This window comes from Megalopta genalis, chromosome 5, assembly GCF_051020955.1.
Source record: "Megalopta genalis isolate 19385.01 chromosome 5, iyMegGena1_principal, whole genome shotgun sequence".
NCBI classification, from domain to species: domain Eukaryota; kingdom Metazoa; phylum Arthropoda; class Insecta; order Hymenoptera; family Halictidae; genus Megalopta; species Megalopta genalis.
In genome coordinates this window covers 7163306-7181625 of record NC_135017.1, presented here as the reverse complement: position 1 = coordinate 7181625, position 18320 = coordinate 7163306, and the positions used below count along the sequence as shown (strand labels likewise).

Here is an 18320-nt window from a genome sequence, read left to right as displayed (position 1 = left end):
TCATTAAACGAAAATCTGAAATGTTCGTCGAAGGTTCGATTTAATTGTTAGAGCGCTTTTCGAATGCATAAAAAAACCCGCAGTCTACTAATTATATCTCTACTGGACATTGTTTTTTGTTCAGAAGTTTGTAATTGAAATTGTCGTAAATCGTGTAAATTTTGGACTAATAAAATACAATTTGAAAGAAAAAATGGAAAAAAGACCGAATGGCAAACCCTCTGATTATGTAACTCGTTATGTTGTTTAATTGTTTTGTCTGTACATACGTTTTTCGTTGATCGAAAATAAATTTCTGTTTCATCCTTCGTAAGACATCCTGGCGAAATCTCTGTTTCTTAAAACCTTTCTATTCTTGGTCGTCCATTTTAATTTTACATCTAAGGATATGGAGAATTCAGCAGAACTTCAAAAAGTATTAATAATACATGCAATTAATATTATTAATGCAAGGGATAATTCAATTTTGTCTGAGCAAGTTACAAGTCACAAACAAGCCTTATGGAAGCCTAACGGCGCGGTGCTGGGTTTTAAAAAGTTTTGGGTACACGATTTTACATTATTGTGTAGCGGGTGGACTTTCTCCAGGCGCAACTCACTTAATAAATACATATTTATTTAATATATATAATGATGATTAATATTTTCGACAAAAGTTGATAACTGAAATTAACATTTTTATATATTTTAGAACAGTAGATTGTTGTTTCCGTTTTCAAATGAAGCTCAAAGGTGAAATAATTATCTCCTGGTTTTCAAAATAAATTCATTGTATGCGTATATGTATATTCATATTCAACATGCGTATATGTTCATTCACATAGATTTTACATAGTTTAAATTCCGTGTCTATTTGAAGTTGATAGATGATAGATGCTCGTAATGTGAAAAGAATATAATTATGCATACGCAATGTCAAAAACAACGATATCGTTACGGAACGTTGAATATGTTTTAATTAATGTTTACTTTTTATAACAACTTACATGTGTAGAAAATTTGATACTGTATCTATATTAATTGTGTTAGCAATTGTAACCATAAAACTAACATGTAATGTTGAAATTAAATCTTGCAATTAAAAGGAACTTGCAACAAGGTTCCCTAATATTCAATCGAACCACTTTTACATTTGGCTGTAGGTAAAAATAATACTGAGTTCTGCACACCGATTTCAATATTAACACTACATTTACGGAGCAGAAAAAAATAGCTGTTTTATGTTAGTTTATAAAAGTATCAATAAGACATTTATTCTGATTTTGAACAAGTGTTATTGTAACATTTGCCGTAAATAACATATAAATCGAATAAATAACTCACAAACGTATCTTCACGATATGAATAATCGTAAGTCAAAAAATTAGTGACCCGTCGTATTGACGGGTTCCGTAAAGTTAGTTAATTGTGTGTATTGATGCTAAGTTTAAAAAAAAAAAACAGAAATCACAAAGTCAGCTATTAGATTCTTGGGACGTAAATGTGACGTCAATTGCTTACGTCTTCAATAGTGTTTGTACATTAATTATACGCGGTTCATCGACCAGACTATTCATCATCTTTTCACAGAAACAATTCAGAAGACGTAAATATGAATAGTATCTTTTGTTCCTTTGTATAGAATTAAACAAGATCAAAATATGTTATTCATTGTCTACTGATTTTGATCGATAGTAAACTTTTTACTCCGTTTTAAAAACACCGTACATTTATAATGTTTGCGGCTGTTGTTGATCACAAGACAACCTTGAAATAATTGAATAATCACTTCCTGTTTAATACTTTATAATGATCTCGAATAATCTATTATACTAGATGATAGAGCAGCAATTGATAAGGCATTTACATGATTGTCTAGGAATTTAAGTTTTAAATAGAATCGTATGTTAATAAACTGTATTAATTCCTGTTTAGTACTTTGTGATAATCTCCAATAATCTATTATGCGAGATGAAAGAGCAGAAATGGATAAGGCATTCACGTGATTGTTTAGGAATTTAAGATTGAAATATATAGAATCGCTTCTTAATGAAATGTATTAATTATGAATGTCTATAAAATATTATTTTTAAATTTGTGACAGTATTTAAAAATATGTGCCCGAAATGTCGCAACTTGCAGCCCACTCATGACTCATGACCACCCTTCACCTTAAATGACTTTCATAATGCCATCAAGTTTTAGACGACGTAGTGATTACTAAATCAGTAAAATTTAATTTCATTTATGTACATTGTTATTCCAATCGATGAAATACCAATGTATAAATTAAAAGATATTAGAAAATATTATTACGATATAAGTTGTGAGTGATTAAATGAACATTTAAGTCGTGTATTTATTTTATTAATAATTTAACAATGACAATTTATTCCTATTATTTACATAATAACATAGATACTATTCAAAATAATTTTTAAATTATTATTTAAAATAGTATTAAACATTCATCACAAAAATACAGTTCCTTCCATTGTGATATCTTTGTCAGAGATAATTTTTTATATTTCTTCGTATTATTATTGCAAACATAATTCTCACTCTGTACAATATATACAATATTATGTATATAGTGTGTTCACATTATAACTCACTATTATTCTCCCTTTTTATATGACTTTATTTACATGATACAAAACTATATTGTCAGATAAGAAAAGATCATTACTATGATTAGAATGGTGAAATATTTGTTTATATTTTTGAGCATCCTATGTACAAAAATATAGAAAAAAGCATCACATTATAAATTCTGAATGTAATGCAACGTAATGAATGCTTTTATAGTTGGTTACAGTTAAGAACATAAGAAGTGCAATTAAAAATAAAAATATAGTTAATATACATATACAGATTTTGTACCTGGCAGTATTTTTTAGTATTAGTAATCTAAAAATTACTGTAAATGACCATGGTGTTTTGATGTATTGATGATTGTAATTATAAAACATGTCTACACTTCCTACCGTTCCTTTCTTTAACAGTTTTGTAAATAAAAGAGAACTTGTTGCTGTGACTATTTTTTCTCTTTTTGTTCTGTTTTATGTACAAGATCATTTTCTTTACCCCAATCTTCAGAAACATATCTAAGTAGATCTGTAAGATTTTCAAATTCTGTTCTACTTTGTGGAGGATCATTCTTTGGTATTCGAGGTAAAATGGATCCAACTTTCATTCGAAATTCTTCTGCATTGGTTGCACCAGTTATTTTCCAGATACTATAGAAAAGCAGTCCACAGCCCCCAATTGCCCATACGGAGCCCCAAAAAAGTGCTCTCATAGCAAGAGATGTTCCTGACTCTGGTAATCCTTTTCCTCCCATAACACCCATATCGAAGGCCTTTGTGTCCTGTTTTTTGGCTGATGCCAGTGCGCTAGAGAAGCCAATGAGAGCAGAAACTCCTGCTATGCTACTTAAGAAAACTGTAGCTGCAATATAAAAATTAAATTACTTTAGAACACACCGAGATGCTTGAAGGTGTTATATAAACTTGTGATCATACAACTATGATCTTATAAACATTTCAGTACTCGAAGTATGTTATATGTTCCATATGATACAACATTTTTCATGAGAGAAAATCATTTCACTTTAATTTATATAAATTTAATTTTACTACGTACTAATTAATATAGAAATACAAATCAATTTAATAAATTGTTTCTCTAACATGCACCTACCATAAAAGTTTTCTTTCTTTTTATCAGTCTTTTTGTCAGGCATTGTTATGGTTTTATAATATAATATTAAATATATAATTTAAATATATCTAATAGCTATGATATCAATTACGAATTGTGAAAAATCTTCGAAGTTCCTTCGAAGAAAATTTAGCCGGTTTACAGAATTGTTTAGCGGCTTCATGTGAATCATGGACTACTTGATACATAGATGTATCAGTATTACGTACTTAGAAAAGTAACTAGATTTAAATGAAAAAATGTCCCACAGCATTCTGTATGTACATATGTGCCGTGTTTATGAAATAAAAACATTTATTGTGTGTTTAGAAAGATATTGTAATTATTTAATAATGAACATATGTAATTGCATTTAATTACCCATAGTTATTTTCTTTGGTAAAAGGTGAGAATATATATTTTCTTCGACAAGATTTTCTTCATCTAATGATTTACAGTTTATGGCAGATCCTTCAAAGATGCTGTTCAGTATTAAATAGATTTTGTTACAATTAATTTTGAAAGAAATTAGTTTGTTTAACATTTGAAACTAAAAGAAAAGGAATAATGGAAGGTATAACAGAAGTTTTTTAATTGTGTTACGAAAAGTATGATTTATTAAATCTTATTGTCTGTTTGAAGCACTCGATGTCAAAATACTTAATGACAGATCATCCATTTCCTATTACGTAGTTTTATTTCAAAAATAAATTCATCGAAATTTTATAACAAATATCGCTATAATATCAATGTTTAAATAATGTTTCGTTTCAGGGGAATTGAAGCACAATATTGCGAAGTTGCTGGAAGAATTACGATTTGTTGTAAAGTCGGAGAAAGAGATTGAAGATATTATTCAGGTGTTAGATTCTATTGTCAATGTTAGCAAAACGTCTATTGGAGGTATTTATTAACTTTTATGTTAAGTAATTATTCATACTTTTAGAAAAAAATATTTTTCTCACCTTTTTGGTCAATGGCTAATTGATTTGTAGTTTCGTAAATTAATGTTATAGATGTTCAGCATTCAACATGTATTTATTTTTCAGAATCTACTGAATTTACAGTGGACGATGTTTTTCTAACTTTACTGCATCATGAGTCCAAAGAAATCATTGCGAAAACTGCTAAGGCAATCGCAGAGATTGCGAAAAGTGAAAGGGGAAGAGAAAAATGTACCACTACAGATATAGTGAATGCTCTGATAAATTTGTTGAAAGATGATCGCGTTGATGTGTTGACACAAACTTCTAGAGCTTTGGGAAATATTTGTTACGAGAATGGTAGGGATCTTTAATCCCTAATGACTCAAATTTTGTTCATGTATGTAGTTGCAATTAAAGTCATCACTATTATAATCTAATATCATTGGATACCTCTTGTCAATCAAATTTCAATATTGTTTGTAGGGTTTATTTTCCCAAATTTATGAAGTATTCTTAATGATTTTAAATGTTTCTTTTTGTGAACAATTGTTACAGAAAATGGTAAAAAGTTTGTTGAAGATCAAAATGGATTAAAATCAATCTTGGCAGTATTGGAAAAAAGTGTTACATTGAATAATGTAGAAGGAGCACCATTTCTTCGTAATGTTGCAGCAGGTCTTCTTTTAAATTTTCTTATCGACCGGTCATCTGTTAATACAGAGGTAACAAGTTGATTGCAACATAATTCGTTAATGAATCAATTATCACAGATATCCTAGTATGTTGTTGTAAAAAACTGGCATTTTATACTACCAATGTGTTACTGTGTATCAAACATTATTAAGAACAATTTGAGGTCTTAAATTCGAGTATGAGAAAGAAATTGCTTAATAAAATAATGAACACATACTAATACATTTTGTATTATGCATTTATAGTAGTTAGTTAAAATAACATACTAGTGCATTCGTGGTAATTAATATGTTAATCTGTAGGAAAACTTTCTTAGGCATTGCAACAGGAAATTGTACCTATTATATGCAGTCTTTTGGAGATTGATGGTAGTGCAGGTGGAGAATCTGCAATGCACTCGCTACTAATATTAGGAATATTGAATGATGCTGATGTAGAGTTTCTAGATGAAAGACTTACAAAAATTCTGGTGGATATTTTGGCAAGTGATACATCATCAGAGCTTTCTGAGATGTGTTTAGAACTTCTTCATGGTCAAGCAGAAAGCGGTATGTTCATTATTAATTGACTGCTTTATATCGATTTCCAGTAGCTTAATGCATACTTAAATTTTAGAGAATGCAAAACTGTTGCTTGCAAAGGCAGGTGTTTGTGAATTGCTGCTGAAGCTATTGGAGAAACATAGTCCATATTGTACAGATGACGAGGCTAGGTCGGTGTTGAAAATTGCTTGCAATCTAATCATCCTTGTGTTAACAGGAGGTACGCGTCAATAAATAGATATTCAATTAATTTATCAGTAGTAGTATGAGCATAACTAAAATGCTTCTCTTTTTGAATTAGATCAGAGTATGAACAATTTGTACGATAACAGTGATGGTGTTGTGTATAAAAAATTGGTTGACTGGCTTGATAGTGAAGACAAAGATTTGCAAATCACAGCAGTATTGGCAATGGGAAACTTCGCTCGCACTGACGCCCATTGCAAACTTATGGTTGCTCAAGGCATTCACAGGAGTTTGCTTAAACTTCTGCAGGATAATAACACGGACGCAGCTGACATTAGGTTTCAGCATGCACTACTTAGTGCTTTGCGAAATCTTGTTATTCCTGCAGATAATAAACCTGTAATATTGCAAGATGGATTGATAGACGTTTTATACTCGATGTTACATATTCCATCTTACCCGGTAGTCTTTAAATTATTGGGAACCTTGAGGATCGTTATTGATGGACAATGTAAGATTTAGTTTCATAAATATGAATTCTGTGAATTCTCGTAAATATTACAAGAAAATTTTTATACTAACTTATGTAATAAAGTACAGGATGTTTAACTTAGGTATTGCATTTGTTTTTGGTTACAGATGAAGCTGCCGTAGAGTTGGGTAAAAAAACTGATTTATTGACGAAAACTGTTGAATGGTGCGATGTCGAAGAACATCCTGGGGTGCAAAGTGAAGCGAATCGACTAATTGCTTGGCTAATTAATAACAGCAGGTTGACTGGTTTTTTAACTATCTATGTATGTAGTTGGAGTACATATTTTACTGTAATTGATGTATGAAATGTTGTCTTCAGGGATAAGGAAATTACGGTTTTGATGGTAGAACATGGCACGGTACCCCATTTAGTTAAGATGTTAACGTCGCAGCATGTTTTAATGCAAAATGAAGCTCTAATTAGTTTAATGATACTGACAACGAGTTGTTTATCACAATGCGAGCAACTTCTTCTGGAGGCTGACATAGTGGACAAACTTTGCAGATTTTTTGAGGTCGCAAAAAGTCTGGAGAAACCAATTATGCACAATGCTGTGTCCCTATTGGATAATATTGTTAACTCAGGTATTATGATACATTCATTTTTTTATTTTAAAAGATGTGACGTGTCAAGATGAAATTTCGTTTCAAAATTTAATTTACGTTTCAGAAACATTGAGAGAAAATATTGCAAAAAGTAATTTAAAATCGTTGTGTCAAAATATATTGGATAGCGATGGAGAATCGACCATCGGAAATAAAATGAAAAGAATTTGCGAAAAGCTCAATTGAGTAAACGGATATATAAACATGTACTTATTACTATTATTTGAGGAGATACAAGTACCCGAATCGCAAATCTTTCTTCCTGGTTGAAAATAAGTCTTCGTGTTTCAATGTGACAAACATACATCTGTCTCATATCAGAAGCAATATTTTTGTAAAATCATCATTATGAGCAACAACAACAACAAAAAGTAACGTTGACGTTACTTGAGCATTTTTTAAATTAAAGTCAGCATTCAGATTTGTTTGTTCTGCCGTTTCATTACATGGTTCTAATTAGATCACAGATGTTTATGCACGTGTACAGAAAGTATGCAAAAAATACGCAAGGAGTATGTATTTATGCAAAGTAAAATACATGTCGCGGAAATCCTCAAGAGACGAAAAATGAATTTTTGTCCAAGTCCTGTTTTCGTGACTGTATTCTATAAAAAATATACATATACATAAACATCGGTTGTCTGTTTATAAGTAATTAGTTACCGAATCATTACAATCACATTTGAATGTAATTATATATGTACTAAATGGTAAATTTTCCACGATTTAACATAAATGAAATTTGTCAATTGATTATGGAAAAAGGTACTAAATATTCGTGGGCTAACGTAAGTTCTTAAAAAAAAAAGGAAAAAAAATATGTGTGTACTTTTAGGAGACCGACCAAATTGTAACATTCGTGCGACCAATTGTGAGATTAATATTATAATAAATCTATATACGATAACTTCCGACGAACGAACAATTTTTTATTTAGTTTATTAATTTCAACAAATAGGATTGTTTTATAGCATTTTTATAGATAGAAGATATTTGTACAGTTACTTTCTACGGAATTATCATTATTCTAATTATTCGATCATTGGTAAATCAAATCAAAAATAACATCACAGTCTAAACAAGAGAAGTGCATGAAGTGTAACTTTTAATTACGTGAAAATTTGAAATAACATTTTATGTATTTTTTAATGTAAAATGAGCAAAAATTTTATGAGCATAAAATATAACAAATCGGTGAGTATCATATGTTCTTTTGAAGTATTACTCGTAATTTAATTATTTAATTAGTACTTAAGATTAAAAAGAATTATCTTAAGAAATCGCAATTGATTTAATCGATTGATAAAATTAATAGTCAATTATTAACAGTAAATATTAATCCTTGATAATTAGTCATTGTTTAAATAGATTGATTCAATAACTGATAATGAAATACTGCAACCATTTATTGCATTAAATATTGTTCAACTCTGGGAAGCTATAAATATTGAGGATGAAACAATAGTGAACAGATATCTTCAAATTTTTATCTCGATATTTTGAGAACTGTCTGAGCAATCACCCAAATACTAATGTATACTTCCCAGATCGCATTCTGAAATCAAAGAGTAAAACAGAATTGGTTGTTTGTGATGCAAATATTATTTAATTTGACGTGGAACCGACTTAGGCATTAATGATTTCAACTATGTGGTACAAATTTAGTCCACAGAAGAGAAAATGGCGCTCCGATCGACTGGGCTGCCACGTAATGTTGTGTGTCCCCTCGACGAGGTACGTCTCTCCAACAATTAACGGCGAATTACACCGTAAAAAGTGCAATGCACGTCACTTGGTGCAGTGAAATCTAAACTTTTGTTTCTTCTTGCCGTGATAACCTCGTCGAGAAGGTAAGAAATGTCAATGATCACGGAGAGATTCGACGACAAAACTTAGTGTGCAAAGCACCCCAACATCGACGTGACGTTTTAACCTTTCGCTCGTTTCCCCTTGCCTTAATCTTTCAAAATTATATTGTCCATACTCTCTCCTCTTCTCAGCGAATTCTGGACTATGAATTGCAGATTTTTCGAATTTCCATCTCCCGCGTATCTCTGGCTAACTAACAATCATCATTTTGCCTCACGATCACGAACTTGCTTCATGTCATCGTTATTTTATTTGATTATATTTAATGGTTCTGTTATTTTGTTTTTGTCATTTCTGATTGCATTGTCTCGTTGTTGCTCTTAATCAAGTTTACTTTTGTACTGCGCTGTTAATTTAATCTGTTGTATCCTACTTTATTTTTTTCGCGAAACTTAATTGAAACTTGTGGAGCCTTTCTCATACATGTTGTGTTAATTCATTTTTGATTGAATTAATAAATCCATACGTTTACTTCAATTTCTCTACCGTTTTATGACCTTACACTTTTTAATTATTCAGCAATTTCTTCATCCTATCATGATATCTTAACTTCTTTTAACCTTGACATGTAACAATTTATTTTATCTTTGTATAATTTTGTTCATACCAATATATTATTACTGTATCGTAAAAAGTTTTAATGATTCTCGAATGTTGGTGATAAAATTGATACATGTAAAGATATGATCAAATCAAACAGTTACACACCATTTTATCTAACTAGTATTTGCTGAGTTATCTAATTATAGGTGAATAGTAAAGAATGAAATACGTATGCATACTTCCCATTCACATGATATTAAGTAGGTAGTATCAAATTATGTTATAAATTATAATGGATCAGTTATAAATATTTATATAAATTTTGACATATTTCTGTAGTTTAATAAAAATGTGTATCTATTGAAATTTATTTTACTAAAGCTATGTGTTTATCTAAACAGGTTTTGTTTTTCCAATATTAAAGCAGTTTAATTGTATTTTTATTTGTGTAACAAAATAATATTGTCTTTTTAATATGTTTAGCGACGTTTGGAAATCAGCAACATGTCCCAACCAACAGACTACCAATATCGTACATATGGCAGTGACAGTAACCTGAAGAGTGCTCCCCCACAGATGGTAAATGGCCAGGCAAGCGCAACACACCATAATGGCATGCAATCCACAAATTATAATTTCACAGGTATGTTTTGAAATAAATAATCTATATCTTATTATTTTTCGCGACATATACAGTGCAATATCCAACATCCGTACTAAATTATGCTTGTAAATGGCTATAATGTCACCACCAATTATACTAATTAAATATTTTATTTTCAGGTGTTCCATCTTCACAATCATCACGAGATCCATCTAGAGAAACATCAAGAGATCCATCACCAACACCGTACCTTTACAATCAATACAGATCACCGTTACCTCGTCCACAAATGTCCCCTTTAATCAATGGCCAACAAAATTCAATGAATCCTGTAATGCCACCACCAGTAAGGCTACCACAGAGTCAACAACAACCACCAATGTATAATGTTCAGAATCAATTTCAAGTGCCTGCGACGCAGCATCCGCCGCCTCCAAGAGATGATGTAGTAAATTCGCAAATGGAACCACCGAAACCACCAATTGCTGGATTCGATCAGAATTTACCGCCCAATCCGGCGTTAGAAGCGAAACCTTACAAAGTTGATAGTCAAGATAATATGGTACAAGGAGCACAGGTCTATTCACAAGAGCAAAACAAGTTTCCAAATCCTATGCAATCATTCAGAGCCCCATCAAAGCCCCCTTATCAACAAAATTTCGGAGGACAAAGGATGTACGCAAAGAATGCACATGTTATGCAACATGCTGCCACAGTACCAAATACAATGTCTTATGGATCGGTTGGAAGTGGACCTCAGATACAAGCAAAGCCTCCTCTACAAACTACGGCAGCTGGATATCCTCCTCCACAGCGGACGGTATAAACATTCTTTATACTACTATCATAATGTGCTGTTCAGATACAATTCTATAAGAAAAAAGTTGTGTTAATGAAAAGTATTTTATTTATCAGTAAAATGAACAGCAACTAACGATAACTTCGTACCGTTTATTAGATAGTTTGAGTATGATGAATCATTAAGATGTCGAGAGTATTGTTATAATTTGTTCTCACAGAAATCATTTATGAATCGATTATATTGTTTGTATTAACTGCTTAGAATTTGCTTAGGATAAATAAGTGGAACTTTTATTCCAGTATCCAATTCAACAACCAAATACAATGACCATGCAGCTTGATCCAATGAGTAAACAATACCCACAACAATATCCCGACCAAATGAATCAGTTGAATAACCAAATGAATATGATGTCTGTTGCACAAGCTGGTTATAATAAACTATGGGTTGGTAAAATTGAATTGCATTAATGTTAATTAACATATTAGGATATGAAATTTTTTTCGTAAAGTAATATTTACGTTGTTTGTCTTTTAGGGAATGGAGAATATCGATCTTCTGCAGTGCAGAAATGTTTTGCCTGCAGAAAAAGTAGATCCACCAAAAATTAAGCTTCACCAAGAATATCTAGAGAGTATTAATTGTAGTCCAGAGTAAGTGACTTTCTCTAAAAGTAGCTCTATTACGCTGATAAAGTAGTTCAGAAAAATACATGCACTTATGTAACAAATAATGATATTTTTCACTATCATATTTCATTATTTCTTAGTATTTTTCGCTGTACACTCACCAAGATACCAGAATCCAATGGATTACTACAGAAATCTAGGTTGCCTCTGGGAGTTTTAATTCATCCGTTTAAAGATTTAAATGTATGTGCAGATATTCAATTTTAACATTTTCATACCTTCATTGATATAAATTAATCTACTATTTTTTTGAACTTCAGCATCTACCAGTAATACAGTGCAGCACGATCGTGCGATGTCGTGCCTGTAGAACCTATATCAATCCATTTGTATACTTCAGTGACTCAAAGAGATGGAAGTGCTGTCTCTGCTTCAGAATAAACGAATGTAACTATAAATCCATGAAATTATCGCTAATATATTGTATACTACATTATAATGGCTTTCTAATAAATTTAATTGTATATAAATCAGGGATTGAAAAGGTTCCGAAAATAACTGTTTCAAACTGTTATATATCGGTCTGACTGAAACAGTTATGGAGAACCGAAAAAGTTTCATGTCAGTTATGAGGTATATTGGTTCTGACTTATCTCGGTTTCGGTTCTTGAAAACCGATATTATATCGGTTCTATAACTGTTATTTTTCGGTTCTGGATTCAGTTATACCTACACGTATTGGCAAAATTCAATGTAGTGTAAGAGACTGTATATCCTTTTTCTGTGTGGTAGTAATAGTCTCAGCTTGTCTATAATACAAAGTATTTTAGAATTAATACTTTAATCCCTAAAGGAAATACAATGTATTTTGTACGTGAAATGAAATTAGAATTGAAATTCATAACCGAAACTTAAAACCGAAAGATAACAGATATAGAACCGATATAATAACGATTCTGAATCGAAACCGATATATCTTATAACAGTTATGAGAAAATTTCGGTTCTTCATAACTGTTTCAAGAACCGAAACCGATATTATAACTGTTTTCAACCTCTGATATAAATTGTATTTTCAGTACCAGAAGAATTTCAGTTTGATCCTGTTACAAATACCTATGGTGATCCGTCGAGACGACCAGAAGTGAAAACGAGCACAATCGAATTTATTGCGCCTAGCGAATACATGGTGGGATATTTTTTTATTTTAGTAATGGTTGCTATCAAGCTGGTGGAGTAATTAAAGTAATGAACTTGTTACAGCTCCGCCCACCTCAGCCAGCTGTATATCTGTTTGTTTTGGACGTTTCGAGGTTGGCAGTGGAAAGTGGTTACTTGAATATAGTGTGCAATGCAATATCAGAAGAATTGTCAAGATTGCCAGGAGATGGTAGAACACAGATCGGATTTTTGGCAGTGGACTCTGCAATTCATTTCTTCAGCATACCTGACAACGTATCACAGCCTCAAGAAATGATTATGCTAGATATAGATGGTAATAAAGAAATGTACACAAATAACTCATACTGATACATTCGACAATGTTTAGCAACTGATAAGATATCAAACATTTCTGTTGAATTTAACAACAAAAAATTATTGTGCAGATGTTTTCCTGCCATGTCCAGAAAATTTAATAGTCAATTTAAAGGAACGCGAGGAATTAATCAGGGATCTCTTGGCTCAGTTACCGACCAAATTCCAAGGAACACACGACACGAACAGTGCTTTGGGCGCGGCATTGCAAGCTGCGTATAAACTTATGGTACGCATAATAAAAACAAGCTATGAATATTTATAACTAGCAGTAGAATATGTTGAATTTAACCATCAACCGAATTTTAGTCATCAACCGGTGGACGCGTGACCGTCTTCCAAACTTGTTTGCCAAACGTGGGTCCTGGACTATTACAAGCCAGAGAGGATCCTAACAGCAGAGCAAACAAGGACGTACCACACTTGAATCCAGCTACAGACTTCTACAAGAGATTAGCATTGGACTGTAGTGGACAGCAGATAGCAGTCGACCTATTCCTATTAAATAGCCAATATTGTGATTTAGCTACACTTTGTATGCATATATTTAATTTTATTTACAGCGGATTTTCATGCATTCAAAAAACAATTTTTATTTTACTTTCGTTCAGCAGAAATCTTCTGAAAATAGGAATGTGCATAAAGATCTGCAGTCTATTTATAGCGGATTTTACAAGAGCGGTATCACGAAGAAATATTTTCTGTTCTAGCTGGTATGTGTAAATTTTCTGGGGGTTGCATATACCACCTTCCGTTGTTCCGAGGCTCGAAACCACAGAATGCAGAAACTCTTGACAGAATACTCAGACGCTATCTCACGAGAAAAATTGGCTTCGAGGCGGTAATGAGAATACGATGCACTCGCGGCTTGAGCATTCACACTTTCCATGGAAATTTCTTCGTGAGATCTACGGATCTACTTAGTTTGCCTAATGTAAATCCAGACGCTGGTTTTGGAATGCAAATCTCCATCGAGGAGAATCTTTCGGACGTCCAGAGTGTATGTTTCCAGGCAGCTTTGCTTTACACGTCGAGTAAAGGTACTTATTCTAAATCAAACTTGCCGAAATTAATGTTTTCAAAAATGAGACATCGATGGACAAATTGCCTTTCAGGTGAAAGAAGAATCAGGGTACACACATTGAGTTTGCCAGTCGCTACTAATTTATCAGATGTTCTCCATTCCGCTGATCAACAGTGCATAGTAGGCCTACTTTCTAAAATGGGTAAGACTTCTTTTTATCGTGAAATGTAATCAATGAACGGTCTTTTGATCGTATCGCCCCGGATTTATAATGTGTTTGGTTCAGCGTACACTTTAAACTAACTTTTTATTAATATTTTCACAGCTGTGGACAGATCTCAGCAGTCCTCTCTATCAGACGCGAGAGACGCTTTGATAAACGTGGCCATAGACGTGCTGTCAGCTTACAAAGTGTCTCAACCAGCCATGACTGGTGGTCTTATGGTTCCAGGAAGCTTGAAACTACTGCCTCTTTATATTATTGCTCTGCTCAAATGTGTAAGTGTTCATCACAAGTGGTAACGTTATCTGATGCGTTATGATTCGATATTATCTGTTTTCTAGATTGCCTTCAGGTCAGGAATGAGTACAAGACTCGATGACCGAGTGTTCGCAATGTGTCAGTTGAAGACTTTACCGTTGTTCCAATTGATCCAGATGATCTATCCGGATCTATACGCGGTACACGCGCTGGAGGATCGAAACGCGAAAGATATCGACGGAAAACTTTGTCCCCAACCAGCTAGGCTGCATCTTTCTGCTGAAAAGATACATTCAAGGGGCGCTTTTCTCATGGACGCAGGTGACCGGATATTCATTCTGATCGGCAAGAACATTCACCCTACGTTTTGCTGCAATGTACTTGGGGTCACTGGTTTTGCTTCGATACCGGATGAAATTGTGAGTGGCTAAACAAACTATAGCTTATTCATGACGAAACATTGTAACTTTCTCCTAAAAAGGGAGACTATTTCTTGAACACGTGTTGCGTTGCGAAAAATAAATAAATAAAATATTTATTTCAGTATGAGTTACCAGAGATCGACACACCAGAAAACGAATTGTTGCGTAATTTTGTATTTAGCTTGCAAGAGGAGAAACCTTATCCTGTTTCTGTTCAAATTATTCGGTAAGTTTCATCAGTCTCCATAGTTGAATTTAAAATTTTATTCAATGAGTTGTAATTATTCACGTTAGGGGAGGAACGAAGAAACATTCACCTATTAATCTATGAATGATCGCTAATATTATTTTCCGTTTTCAGAGACGACAGCCCTTTCCGGACGCTCTTTATTGAACGATTAGTCGAGGACCGCTTTGAGTCCGCATTGAGTTACTACGAATTTGTGCAACATCTCAAGACTCAAGTGAAATAATGATAAATGAGCTCGGGTTTTGGCTGAGAAACAGAAAAATGAAACTTTAACGTGTAAAAGCCATTGTTGATTACAGTGAAAGTGTTTAGCAATCGTGAACTGTGTTAAAGAATCTGAACTTCATGAAATGATTGTTTAATCGGTTGATTAGAATGGAACACTTAGGAATATAAAACCCATTATATAAATATACAATATATATATGTATATACGTGTGTATATACATATACATATACATGCAAATACAAGGTTTCCTATTCTAATCTTCTAACGCTGTTATCTCCCAAATTACACGTTATTCGTATAATGTCTTTAATAAAACTCACTGGGTTCTAAGAGGTACCTGCTATAATTTGGATCTCTGTTTAAGACAAGTAGATCATTCCGATACGAAGTTATTGACCCTCGACATCTTCTAATGTCTCTCAAGGTCGATTAGAATAATTTAAGTCATGCAATTTACATGCAATGTAAGTTTGATTTAAAAGATACTCTTCTAATAACGAACAATTTGGAAGATAAATGCGTGGAAAGATTAAAACGGAACACTCTGTATAAAAGGCATACACACATTTATATGTATATGTTCATATACATGTATGTATACCGATGGATATATACATGTATACATTTATGTACGTATACGTATGTAGGAATGAATGTTATTATTGTTTTAAGAGGTGTTGAAGCATTTAAATATAATTTAATTGTAATTATTATTATTTTAACATCACAATGATTACTATAACGATTATTGTTACCTTGATTAGTTGCAGTACTTTTTCTAGGCAGTCCGGTCCCTTTTTCTGTAAATGCTTTTCTATTCTATAAATTAAATTGTCAATCGAATTTTTTACGGCATATGGAATTTTCTCGTACTAGTGTTTTCAAATTCAAAGGATTTCTGCACCGGGGGAGGCATTTTATGAAACTGTTGTAAACCCGTCTTTTTTTGTTTAAATTAATTATTTTATACATAATCTGTACGTTTTAAGTGTAATATACTTTTTCGATATAACTAGGTAGCCAATTTTGTTTTTTTTTTCGACTTGAAAATACTTTTGTAAATAATTGATTCTATTTTTCTGTGTCTGGGACAAACGATTTTAAAATAAATTGAAACTTTAACGTATCGGCCTGATAATATGGAGCAATACATATATGTATATACATACAGAGTATTTCATCAGCTATGGTGCAATGGGAAAACAAGAAATTCCAACACGCAAAATAAGATGCATGTTGATGAATTAATGATGTTTTTGACCTCATTTTCATTCATTCGTTTCAATTCCTCTCATGAAACAATCACACACAGATTAATGCAATAGCTACAGCGATAAGATAAACATATATTAGTCTTAGTGACAAATTTAGAATATCAAACATCGTCTTAATTTTTTGCAAAAATCTGATATCCTTTAAATACTCGTCCCTTTCATTAAGCATTTTGTATACATGCTATCTGCAGAATTTTTCCTCTTAAGTGTGGTATGGAAATATATATATATTATTTTCTCAACAATCGTACGAAGAAATTACTTACTGATGGAATAATCCCTGTATTGTCACTTGTCACTAACATTTAGTATAATTAGTATGTTATATTAATATGCAGGGTGCCTTTTAGAATGTAGAATGGAATTCACAGACACTAATGGAGAATCAATCAATTTAATTGAAATTATAGATTTTAAGTTCGTATTCGAGAAATATACATTAGACGCATCAGTAAGTTTCTTTATTTTCACTTTTATGAAGACTATTGATAGAACAGTTATACTTGCTTATCATTTTTTTGTAAGACACGCTGTGTATGTATGTATGTATGTGGGTACGTACGTATGTATACATGTGTGTATATTGTTGATGTATATATGTATATGTATAGACTGGTCTCGAATTAACAAAACATCCAAGATATTTACAAAGAATAATTTTTTTTATGAATACGATATGTAGAAATGTACAAATATAGGGATTTTACATGAACATACAGAGCACATGAAACGAATAGATAGAGAAATTGGATAAGTAATATCAGAAAACAAACATCAAGAGGTACACAAATATAGAATGTTGTTTTTATTTTTCTTACAAAATTGATTAAATGTTTCATGCTACTTATTGCTGTGTATATTACTCTTTTAAACATTATACATCAACTGATATGCAACATTTTGTCTGAAATGTCTAGATCAGAATTAAGAACAAACATATTTTGGCTGTGCTCTACTGAAATAAGCAAAAGGTTCAAAGTTTAGAAATTCTTTGATTGCTTCTAAAAACGTAAATTGATTATCATCTGTAAATTTCTCAACGCTTTTGCATAGTTTCAGACTCCTCATTATCTTTTCACATGAACATACAGAACACAATAAACTATACGATCGCGCTTAAATGCAGATCGTGTACGACCACAAAATAGTGTCTTCAAAGACAAAATCTATAATCTACATACGTTGTTGGATATATATGTATATGTATATATATATATATATATATAATATAATATATGTATATATATTTTATATATATATAATATAATATATGTATATATATTTTATATATATATAATATAATATATGTATATATATTTTATATATATATAATATAATATATGTATATATATATATATATATATATATATGTGTGTGTGTGTGTATATGCATATGAATATATTATACCTCGTTAATTCGAGATAGGTCTGTGCACGGAAAACTGAGAATTTATAAAACTCCATGTTTCAAACCACCAATGCTGCCAAAAC

The 18320-nt window shown here is 31.9% G+C and overlaps 3 protein-coding genes across 3 annotated transcripts; 2 read left to right on the top strand and 1 right to left on the bottom strand.

The window, feature by feature from the left end:
• Positions 1–2324: 2324 nt before the first annotated feature.
• Positions 2325–3873, bottom strand: LOC117222374 (transmembrane protein 242). Its single transcript, XM_076522214.1, has 2 exons — positions 3682–3873; positions 2325–3429 (listed from the first exon to the last, which is right to left on the bottom strand). Exons 1-2 carry the CDS (start codon positions 3722–3724, stop codon positions 3017–3019), a joined length of 456 nt encoding a protein of 151 aa, XP_076378329.1. The 5' UTR covers positions 3725–3873; the 3' UTR covers positions 2325–3016.
• Positions 3874–4138: 265 nt separating this feature from the next.
• On the top strand, positions 4139–8075 carry vimar (visceral mesodermal armadillo-repeats). The gene is made up of 10 exons (XM_033474020.2): positions 4139–4255; positions 4456–4584; positions 4731–4964; positions 5163–5329; positions 5617–5848; positions 5916–6062; positions 6144–6539; positions 6668–6800; positions 6882–7147; positions 7233–8075. Exons 1-10 carry the CDS (start codon positions 4249–4251, stop codon positions 7352–7354), a joined length of 1833 nt encoding a protein of 610 aa, XP_033329911.1. The 5' UTR covers positions 4139–4248; the 3' UTR covers positions 7355–8075.
• Positions 8076–8851: 776 nt separating this feature from the next.
• Positions 8852–16682, top strand: Sec24AB (Protein transport protein Sec24AB). Its single transcript, XM_033474101.2, has 17 exons — positions 8852–9018; positions 10064–10223; positions 10364–11004; positions 11286–11432; positions 11524–11639; positions 11756–11858; positions 11936–12062; positions 12694–12803; positions 12878–13109; positions 13222–13379; positions 13460–13685; positions 13861–14190; positions 14266–14376; positions 14500–14672; positions 14739–15074; positions 15200–15303; positions 15439–16682. Exons 2-17 carry the CDS (start codon positions 10085–10087, stop codon positions 15548–15550), a joined length of 3165 nt encoding a protein of 1054 aa, XP_033329992.2. The 5' UTR covers positions 8852–9018; positions 10064–10084; the 3' UTR covers positions 15551–16682.
• The last annotated feature ends 1638 nt before the right edge of the window (positions 16683–18320 follow it).

Bases quoted from the DNA above. Each gene is read 5' to 3' on its own strand.
- LOC117222374 (XM_076522214.1), bottom strand. From the start codon at position 3,724: ATGCCTGACAAAAAGACTGATAAAAAGAAAGAAAACTTTTATG. The intron at 3,430-3,681 runs GTAGGTGCATGT...TTTATATTGCAG, and splicing joins AAAGAAAGAAAACTTTTATG to CTACAGTTTTCTTAAGTAGC.
- vimar (XM_033474020.2), top strand. The intron at 5,849-5,915 runs GTATGTTCATTA...CTTAAATTTTAG, and splicing joins TCATGGTCAAGCAGAAAGCG to AGAATGCAAAACTGTTGCTT. The intron at 6,540-6,667 runs GTAAGATTTAGT...TTTTGGTTACAG, and splicing joins GATCGTTATTGATGGACAAT to ATGAAGCTGCCGTAGAGTTG.
- Sec24AB (XM_033474101.2), top strand. From the start codon at position 10,085: ATGTCCCAACCAACAGACTACCAATATCGTACATATGGCAGTGACAGT. The intron at 14,191-14,265 runs GTACTTATTCTA...ATTGCCTTTCAG, and splicing joins GCTTTACACGTCGAGTAAAG to GTGAAAGAAGAATCAGGGTA. The intron at 15,075-15,199 runs GTGAGTGGCTAA...TATTTATTTCAG, and splicing joins CTTCGATACCGGATGAAATT to TATGAGTTACCAGAGATCGA.